We start from the raw sequence: 10,415 nt of genomic DNA, 5'->3' as shown, positions 1-10,415 counted from the left end.
AACTAAGGCCGTGCGCCACAACTACTGAGCCTGCGCTCTAGAGCCCGCGAGACACAACTACTGAGCCCGCGTGCCACAACTACTGAAGCCCGCGCGCCTAGAGCCCGTGCTCCGCAACAAGAGAAGCCACCGCAATGAGAAGCCTGCGCGCCGCAACAAAGAGTAGCCCCCGCTCACCACAACCAGAGAAAGCCCGCACGCAGCAACGAAGGCCCAACGCAGCCAAAAATAAAAATAAAATTAAAAAAATAAAATTAAAACAATTAAAAATAATAATAATAATAAAATACAGTTTAATTGCATGAGTAAAAATATTAATTCAGGAAATACGAGAAAACACAGAGAAGCATAAAGGACAGAACCACCCCAAATAACCATGGGTAATGTTTTAGTGTGATTGCTTCCATCACACTCCTGCAGAAGCAGGAGATACTTTGTAACCTGCTCTTTCCACCTGTTGTCTTTGTGTTGTTGTTGTTTTTTTAATATTTATTTTATTTATTTGGCTGTGCCGGGTCTTAGTTGTGATACACAGGATTTTTAGTTGCTGCGTGTGGGATCTAGTTCCCTGACCAGGGATTGAACCCAGATCCCCTGAATCGGGAGCGTGGAGTCTTAGTCACGGGACCACCAGGGAAGTCCCAATCCACCTGTTGTTTTTGGAACGTCTTTCTGTCATAGTGTATATACTTCGTCCTTTCACGTGGCGGCCCAGCATCCCATCATAGGGCCGTGCTCTACCTGCGCCACCCAGATCCTGGCCAGCAAGGCAGCATCGCCGGTCAGCTTGTTAGAGGTGCCCCACCCAGACCTGTGAGTCAGGGATCGGATGTGCAGTGACTCTGCATGCTCTAACTTATTGAAGCTGATGGAGGTTTATGCTTTTCCACCTTTTCCACAAGCAAGGCTGCCCTGAACATGATGGACACACTGGGTGGAGGTAGCAGAGAACAGGGTTGGAGCGTGGCCTTTGAGGTTCTAGTCCTGGTGTGGCCACTGTACAGTGGGCCACGTGGCTCTTCTGTGTACAGGACAAGAGTCAACACGTGCCCTCTCTAGTGGGTCATTCCATGATGTGCTGGCTCCCGTCTTAGAATATACAAGACCAGCTCCTTCCCTAATCCTCCTTTACAGTAGATTGTTGCTACTTCTTGTCTTTGGTCCCCTTCCTCCTGTTCTCCAGTGATCCTACTCCTCCCGGCAGGGTTTCATCCAAAGCAATCCACCCAGTGGCTCTTGCCAAGGTCATCACTGAGGTCAGTGTGGCTAAACCTGATGGTCAGTCTTCACCCCCATCTTCTTGGCCCATCAAGAGCACTTGTCTAGGCGATCACTCCCATGTCTCAAAAACACCCTCTGTCTCTTAGCTTCTGGAACTCACTCTTCCTATGGTCTCTCTCTCTTTTTTTTCTTTTTGGCTGTGCTGCGCAGCTTGTGGGATCTTAGTTCCCTGACCAGGGATCGAACCCGGGGCCCCGGTAGTGAAAGTGAGGAGTCCCAAATACTGGACAGCCAGGGAATTCCCTCAGTGGTCTCTTACTTCATCAGTTGTTGTCCTCAACTCCCTGACGACATTGAACACTGGAGTGTCCCAGTGGACCACGTCTCCCTACTCCGCTCTTCACATGTGATCTCATCCTGCATTGGGACTTTAAAAACCACCAGGCTGGCAACTCCCAAAGGTGTGTTTAGACTCTGGGGGGCTCTGAACTATATATATAGTTCAGGTATATACCTGCCAACTCAACCTGGATGTCCATCTGTCAACCTCCAATTTACAATTGAAAAACCATGCTCCAGGGACTTCCCCGGTGGTCCAGTGGTTAAGACTCCGCCTTTCACTGCAGGGGGCACAGGTTCGATCCCTGGCCGGGGAACTAAGATCCCACATGCATGTGGCGTGGCCAAAAGAAAAACAAAAACCGCCCGAAAACCTCGCTCCAGCCTGACCTGCTGCAGCCTTCTCTGTCTCAAGGATGGCAGCTCCGTCCTCCTTCCAGCCAAAGCCTAGGACTCTCAACTTCTCATTCATTCAAACTCACATCCAACCTGAATGATTTGCCCTCACAGTAGCCTATACATCCAAGCACTCCTCACCACCAGCTTCATGACCAGCTTGGTCCAAGCCACCATCATCTTCTGCCCAGATTATTACAATAGCCCTAACCAATCTCTCTGCTTCCATCTTTACCTCCTTAGTTTTTCTCAACATAGTCACTGTGAGTTTTTTTATTTTTTATTGGTATTTTTTTATTTTTTAAATTTATTTTTTATTGAAGTATAGTTGAATCACAATGCTGTATTAATTACTGCTGTACAGCAAAGTGATGCAGTTATACATATATATGTGTGTGTGTGTATATATATATATATATATATATATATATGTATATATATATATATATATATATATATATATATATATACACACATACATACATTCTTTTTCATATTCTTTTCCATTATGGTTGATCACAGGGTATTGAATATAGTTCCCTGTCCTATACAGTAGGGCCTTGTTGTCTATCCATTCTGTATATACTAGTTTGCATCTGCTAAGCCCAAACTCCCAATCCAACCCTCTCCCACCCCCCGCCCCCTTGGCAACCACCAGTCTATTCTCTATGTCCCTGATTCTCTTTTTGTTTCATAGATAGGTTCATTTGTCTTCTTTTAGATTCTACATATAAGTGATAACATATGTCTTTCTCTTCCTGACTTACTTCACGTAGTATGATAACCTCTAGTTGCATCCATGTTGTTGCAGATGGCATTTTGTTTTTTTATGGCTGAGTAGTATTCCACTGTAGATACGTACATCTTTATCCATTCATCTGTTGATGGACATTTAGATTGTTTCTGTGTCTTGGCTATTGTGAATAGTGCTGCTATGAACATAGGGGTGCATATATCTTTTTGAATTATAGTTTTGTCTGGATATACATCCAGGAGTGGGATTGCTGGATCATATGGTAATTCTATTTTTAGTTTTGAGGAATCTCCATACTGTTTTCCACCGTGAGTTTTTAAAAATCATGAGTGTGTCCCCCTCTGTACAGAGCTCTCTGAAGGCTCCCTAGGCTCAGGGCTAGAATAGATTCTCCCTCAGAGCCTCCAGAAGGAAACAACCCTGCCGATGACACCTACAGATTTCAGAAATTCACCTCCAGATCTGAGAAAATAAGTTTGTTATTTTAAGCCACCATGTTTGGCAGCCCCAAGAAACAAATACACTAGTCAGGAAATTTTTTACTTTCACTGGCCTTTTGTGAAGCTGTGATCTAAGTTAATACCTACAAGCAAAGGACAGCTGCGGTAAAAGGTTTTGCCAATGTTCCTTCCCAGGTCCCTCTAAGAGGACTCCCACCCGACAGAATGTAGAATTTGCCTCATACATTGGCTGTCCCCAACTTCAGACTCGCAGGAAATGTATCCCCCAGAATGAGCTGCTCCTCCAAGGGTCCCAGCTCTGAGCCCTCATGATCCAATCTTCCACTAACTATTCTCTGTCCTCCTGCCCACTGGCCACCCTAATCCAGGCTACTGCCACCTCCCCAAGCCCCTGGAGATCCTTCAGCTCTGGTCATTTCCTCTCTTGTACCCTCTATTCAGCAGCCTGAGAAGTTTTGCAAGTTACAGATTTGACTATTGTCCTTCCACTGATCAGGAGCCTCTGCAGCATCCCGTGCTCACGAGTCAAGTCTGAACACGTGTCAAGTCTGAACACGTGTCAAGTCTGAACACGTGTCAGCCACAGCAGACTGTGCCTCCACCCCCACAGCCCCGCCCTGGGTCACCGGTGCAGATGTAGCTCACAGCAGGCCATCTCCAGTTCCCTCATCAGCAGACTGAGCCCCATTTCTCATGTCTCCCCGCTTCCTCTGAGTGGAGAGGAGGAGCAAGGGAGCATCATGGTACCTGCCCGGTGGGGAGCATGATGGCAAATGTTCTGGAAGGTACTCAAGAGAAAAACAGAAAAGACAAAGTCCTCTGAAGGTATGTCACGGGACATGAACTGGGTCAAAGAAAAGAACCAAGACTTGACAGATCAAATCTCAATGGTCAGCTACAGCGTTAAGAGCTGGGGGTCTGAACATAGCACAGAGCACACGGTCATTTACTGAAAAAGAGTCAACTTTAATTGTAACTGACCAAACTGCATCCAGGAATGTCTCTGAACAATTGAACAAAGAAACACGATAAAATTGTCCTACTGAAGAAACCAAGAGTTTCCGCCAGCCCCAGAGCTTCTGAGGGTTAGGCCAAGAGCAGCCCATTCCCAAGGCCGGTTCTGTCCCCCACGCCAGCTTCTCATCCCATGAGGAGGGCTGGAGATGGGCGAGGGACCTGTCCCCTCCTCCCAGCACGCTGGGATCTCTTAGAAAGTCACCAGTGCGGTGTGCCTTTCCTCCCATCTCATTCCTGTCCTAAGGTAAATGGAGACCCTCTGGGAATCACCCCAAAAGCCAGGAAACAAGGTGAGGCAGCCCAAGTGCCTTCCTGGACTCTCAGCCAAAGCTGTATTCCAGTCTGCTCGGTTGGTTCCTGATGCCCAGGGTGGGGATTAAATAAAATATGCACTAGAGAAAAAACTCAAATGCCCCCAAATCTCCACAACACAAGTCACAGAGCAGAAGAAAAAATAAAACAACGGCCCTAATGAGAAGCAACAGCGGCCGGCCCTCAGAAGACACGTTCAAACTCCGTCTGGTTGGTAGTGGCGGGATTGCGGCTCTGGTTGGTGGACTGCTGGGTGATCTGGCTGCCCTTCCGGCGCGGCGGTGCGAGGTACTCAAACATGGACGTCAGGTGGGTGGACAGCATGCCCTTGAGGTCCGAGGGCATGGGGTCGGACCAGAAGAAGTCGTGGTTCAGGGCGTCGTCACTGTCGATGCGCTGGGCAGGATCCAGCACCAGCAACTTGTCGATGAGGTCCAGTGCATAGGGGTCACGCACATAGGCCTTCAGCCTGTCCTTCACCTTCCGCTTCTGGCCCTTGACCAGGTCCAGTTTCTCAAACAGCTCGTACTTGTCCACATTTGGCCACACCTGGGGTGGGAGGCATGGAAAAGAGGATGTAGTCAGTTCAGGGGGTACGTGGCTGGTCCACCGGTCAAGCACTTGAAGGGACTAAACATTCTCCGTTCAGAGGCTCCCAGACTGCCCCGAGAGGGCAAACTTGACCCCTCCAAGGTGAAAGCAGCAGGAACCACATATTTGGCAAACACCAAGTACCGGGCCCTTTGACACAAGCTGTCTGGCGTATGTGCACCGAGCCTGATGGAACCACAGTTGTCTCACAGCAGAGCAGCTCAGCTCTGAAGTGAGGGGCTCAGACGCCCTCCCCAAAGCCACAGAACTAAAGGGATGCAGCCGAGACTTGAACAGTCTGCGTGGCTCTAAACAGCAGACCCCAACCATCCACCAGCAACCTCTCCGGAATGGAGCTTTTCCTCTATTCAGCACCCACCCCTCCCCTGCCAGGGAGACTTCTCTGCAGCCCGTGGGGCCCAGGGGCCCAGGCAGCCCGACTGCGTACCTCAGGAGTGATGGAGCCACAGAGCTGGCTGATGAGGGCAAGCTGGTGCTGCTCTGTGTTGCCCTGCATGATAGGGCTGCGGGTCCACATCTCTGCCATGATGCACCCAGCACCCCACAGGTCAATGGGGGGGCCGTAGTCCCGCTCCCCTGAGAAGAAGAGCACACCAGGAGGGCCCCTTGAGCCCGACAGCCTCCTGAGAGGCAATGCCCCCGGGCCGGGGGCTCAAGAAGCCCTGGCAGTGGGGAGCTGAGGCCAGGTAAGTGCCCAGCCCCTGCTTCCCTCTGCCAGCTCGGGAGAGTCCTCACCGAGCAACAGCTCCGGGGGCCGGTACCAGAGCGTCACCACACGGTTGGTGTAGCGGTTGGGCTGGCTGTTCTTGGCCAGGCTGAAGGCCCGGGCCAGCCCAAAGTCTGCCAGCTTCAGAACTCCATCACGGGTGATGAGCACATTAGCCGCCTTCATGTCCCTGTGCAGGATCTACAGGAAGCACACAGGTGAGGGTTCCCGAGGGTCCTTCAGCCACACCCACCCCACAGTGAGAGCAAAGGCCAGCCCCAGCCTTGGTCTCTCCTCCCCTACTCTGGCCCCCACCTTGTTCCTGTGGATGTAGTAGAGACCATTGAGCAACATCTGCATGACCCTCTTGATCTCAGACAGTGTGAACTTGACTAAGACGTTGCTCAGCAGCCCGGCAAGATCATGCTCGCAGAAGTCAAACACCAGGTATATACTGCCTTTGCAGCGGTTATAGGGGGAAGCTGAGACCAGAAGAATGAGGGGGAGAGAGAGGGACAAGAAAAAAATCAAAAATCTCATATGCAACTCACTTTCCCACAAGCAGCTCCTACCCTCTCTAACCTATGGACCCCTGGATATCCAGGTGCGAATTCCTTCACAGGTAAAATATTTTCTGAGCGCCTTCTCTGGGCTGGGTACTGTGGCAGGCCCCCAGGAGGCACCTGCTCTGATGAAAAGGCCAGAGAAAGCAGTCACACTTGGTATGTCTGGGTTAAGAAGAGGCAATGTAAGTGTGTCCACTTCCAACTTTTGCAAACAAAACCTTAGGCAATAAGCCTCATTTTCTCAATCTGAAAATGGGGATGAGATCCGAACAACTTACCTTTGGTTCGACAGATCTCAATCAAGTTGACCACATTCTCGTGTTTTAGAAGCTGGAGGATCTTGATTTCCCGCAAGGCTGTAATGGGGAACTGGGTGGGAAAAAGACAGGAGAAGGTCAAAAGTGGGTGAGCGCACCACAGACCAAGGAACTGGCCAGGGAGTCCACAGGAAGGGTCAAAGGTTGGGAGACAGAGTAAGAGCATAGGCTCTGAAACTAGCTGTCTCAAATGCCATATTTGTAAAATGGGTGTAATAGTATGTAGCCCTCAAGGAGCTGGTTTCAGACAATGAATTGAAATAGTGATACTTCACACAAATGCTCTATTACTAGTTATTAAATGCTCCACAGTTTCTTCAACCTTGTAAGTTTTAGCTCTATGCCTGTGTTTAACTGTTAGGTCGTTAACAAATACAAAAATAAAGAAGCAAGTCTCTTGAAAGCTGGACTAGAGCTAAGATCGGGCGGGGGGTGGAAGGCACTGTTGTTTTTCAAGTGAATACCAGTCACTCTTTTAAAGTCATTGTATATAACTTATTATTATTTTACATTCAACAAAATTAAACTCTAAAGAAAAAGTGCTCAAAGACTTCCTAACTTCAGGAACCAAGGTGCACTCAGTGCAAGCATGAGCTCCCCCTCCTGGCACCAACCATCTTCACCTAACAATGAACTATGAAGCGCTTTAAAACATTTGAATTAAAAGATTTAACTTGGAAGTCAAATTCCCTGGAATATGGAAATTTCCAAACACGTAAACTGAATCTATACGTTAAGAGTCCCAGAAGCAGCAGGGTGGAAACCCAACCTCATGCCCAAGGGAGCTGGCCGAGCTGCCCACCCCACCCATACTCACCCCCTCCTTCTCGTTCTCCATCAGTACCTTCTTCAGAGCCACTTTTTGGCCGGTCTTGCGATGCTTTGCCTTAAACACCTCCCTGCAGGCCGAGAGGGGGACCCAAGAGGATCTTTAGGCCATTTCCGCAGGGCCCGCCCCTCCCCCACCAGAGGAGAACAGGAAAGGGAATCCGGGCGGGGCGGGGCTGGGCCGGGTACCCAGGGCACTCGGCTACCCCACCACGCGGTGTCTTCGGTCCCTCTCCGAGCCTCTACCTCCTTCCCTCTGCCCCTTCTCCCCACCCGGCAGTCTCGCGGAGAGATCCCGCACCACTCACATGCTCCTCTCTGCAACCCCTCCCTGCCCCCCATCAAGGGCCTCAAGCTCCTCCCCGCCAGCCGGCTCTGTCAGGCCCGGGCGGGCTGCGGCGCGGCCTAGCGAGACCAGGGGACAAGTCTGTGGCTAAATGGCTTCCCGACCAACTGGGCCCGGGCCTGGGCGTCCCGACGTCGGCCCGGAGGGGTGCAGGCTCAGGGCTCCCGGTCCCTGGGGGCCAAGACTTACCCGAAGGTGCCTTGGCCGATTTTAGCGAGCTTCTCGTATTTGGACACCTCATCACAAAAGGGGCATTCCACCGAGTCGTACTGCTTTGCCATGGCCGCCTCCAGTGCGCCGCCGCCACCTCCAGCCGCCGCCGCCGTCGCTGCTCCCGCTCCAGGTCCCGCCGCCGTGCTCCAGGCCCCTCCGCGGCCGCGCCACTTCCGCCTCCACGGCCACTTCCGGCCTCGCGGCGCCGACCCCACCTCTTCCGTCCGCCGCCCGCCGCCAGGCCCCCTGGGACTTGTAGTTCCCGAGAGGCCAGGAGGAGCCGGAGCTGCAGAGGCGCCTCCGCCACCGCCGCTGCCCCCGCCTCCGCCGCCGCCACTGCTGGCGGCGGCCCCGATCGGGGGCGCGGGGAGTCGGGGCGCCGGGGCTGGGGCTCGGGGTGGTGCGTCCCGCTGCATCGGCTCGGGCCGCCGCCGCTGCCGAAGCCGCTGCCGCTCTGGCGCCCGATCCGGGGCCAGCCGCAGTGCCCTGCTCCTCCTCCTCCGACGGCGCCGCCTCCGCCAGGCTGCGCTGGGCGCGGGGCGGGGGGGCGGCCCCCGAGCCGCGGCCTGGGGGCTCCCTGGCCGGGCCCGGGCCCGGGGCGGCCGGGCGAGGGGGCCGGACGGGAAGAGCCGATGAGGAGGCGGCCCGAGAGCCCGGGAGGGGGCGCGTTATAAAGGGGGAGGTGCCCCAGCCTCGCCCTCCCCTCCCCCTCCTCCCGCCCCCTCACTCCTCCCTCCCACCCTTCGCGGCCGCACCTGCCGCCGCCGCCGCCGCCGCCGCCGCCGCCGCCGCCGCCCGCCCGCTCGTTCGCCCGCTCCCTGTCCGCCCGCCGCCCTCGGCGCGTCACCGCCCGCGGCCCCTCCTCCGCCTTCGGAGGTGGGGCCCCGCGCTCTACACCTGGCTGCGGGGCGACTCGCCGCGTGCCTCAGTTTACCTACACGTGCTAGCTGCCGCGGGGAGCCCCTTCCTCCCCAGCTCGGGGTGCACCCCCTCACAGGCGAAGGCGGGAGGTGCCGAGGGAGCGGCCTCCGGCCTGGGGAGGAGAGAACGGCCCCCACCGCCGCCTCCCCGGGCCCCTGCCACCCGCCGTTGATATGGCAACTGACAGCCGCCAGGGGGCGCGGCGACATTGGTGGCGGCGAGCGAGCAAAGCCCAGGCTTTACAGCCCAGGACCCCCTGTTCTCCGGGAGGCAGGGATGAAACCCACAGGACCCCCGTCCCCGCTGAGCTGCGCCCGAGCTGGTCGCGCCCCGGGTCAGTAGTCACAAAAGTAGCTAGCATTTACTCTGCACCCTTGTGTGCTCAGGAAGTGCTGGGCGTTCCTGCTGAATCCTTAATCAACAGCCCCACAGTCAGGATCACTAACCAATTTTACAGAAGAGCACATTGAGGCTCAGAGAGGTGAGGTCATTTGCTCAAGGTCACACGGTGACAAAGCTGGGACTCGAACCTTGTCTGTCTGAATCTGAAGAGGATTCTCTTGACTCAGGCTATTTACAGTCTGTCCAGGAGGACAGCAGTCGTGCTGTTTGAGGCCTGTTGTCCTTATGTGCCAGGCACCAAGCCCACCATTCACCCATCTCCTTCTCTGGTCCTGTGCCCCCTTTCCCTACCCTGGCCCTTCCCCAGCATCTTTCTGATACCTTTCTGGCTCCAGGAGCCTCCTCTTTCTTCCTCCAGCTCTACTCAAAAACCAGCCCCCAACAAGGCTGTCTTTCCAACTCCTCTGCACCTCTTCTATCTGCCCCTCCTCTCCAATCCTCTGCCAATGGATCCTGAGTCCTGTCCTCCCCAGTCTGCCCTCTCCATCTGTCCCCCTTGGAGCACCCGCCAGATCATTCTGAAGTGGAGTCTGTATGTATTTCCCTCCACTGTCTTCAGGAAAAACCAAATTGTGACGTTTGAGGCTCTTTCCATCTTCCCTCATGGGCTGTGGCCACACTGTTTCCTGCCCCCTGGGCCTCCTTGCCTTCAGGGCTGTGCTCTCTGATTGCACCCCAGTACCTTTTCTACCTGCAGGAAGCCCCCCGCACCGGTTGCTCTCCACCTCTTAGCTTACATGGCTTGGCCTTGAAGCTTCCTTGTAGGAGCAGTCAGGAATGGGTCTGGTGATCCTGGTGTCCCAAGAGACCCTGTTCTGCCATGGGGGACCCTGCCAGGGAAGGTCTTGAGGGTCAGGTGAGGAGCAGAGAGCACTCTCCTGAAGGCAGTGTAGACCAGCAGGGGTTTGAGGCATGTCAGGGAGTGATCTGGGGTCAGCTTCTTGGGCACACTATTAGAAGCAGAGTGGCCATTGGCTAAATTGGGGGTGGGAAGGGCAAGGAGG

At 54.0% G+C, this 10,415-nt stretch overlaps 1 protein-coding gene across 1 annotated transcript; it reads right to left on the bottom strand.

Annotated features, from left to right (window-relative positions):
- Positions 1-4,116: 4,116 nt before the first annotated feature.
- CDK9 (cyclin dependent kinase 9) lies at positions 4,117-8,795 on the bottom strand. The gene is made up of 7 exons (XM_059925688.1): positions 8,065-8,795; positions 7,519-7,600; positions 6,663-6,753; positions 6,134-6,300; positions 5,848-6,019; positions 5,540-5,688; positions 4,117-5,049 (listed from the first exon to the last, which is right to left on the bottom strand). The coding sequence occupies exons 1-7, from the start codon at positions 8,502-8,504 to the stop codon at positions 4,684-4,686; spliced, it is 1,467 nt and encodes a 488-aa protein (XP_059781671.1). The 5' UTR covers positions 8,505-8,795; the 3' UTR covers positions 4,117-4,683.
- Between the last annotated feature and the right edge of the window lie 1,620 nt (positions 8,796-10,415).

Source organism: Balaenoptera ricei, chromosome 6, assembly GCF_028023285.1.
Source record: "Balaenoptera ricei isolate mBalRic1 chromosome 6, mBalRic1.hap2, whole genome shotgun sequence".
NCBI lineage: Eukaryota > Metazoa > Chordata > Mammalia > Artiodactyla > Balaenopteridae > Balaenoptera > Balaenoptera ricei.
The sequence above is the reverse complement of the archived record's forward strand: the minus strand, read 5'-3'. Positions and strand labels throughout refer to the sequence as shown.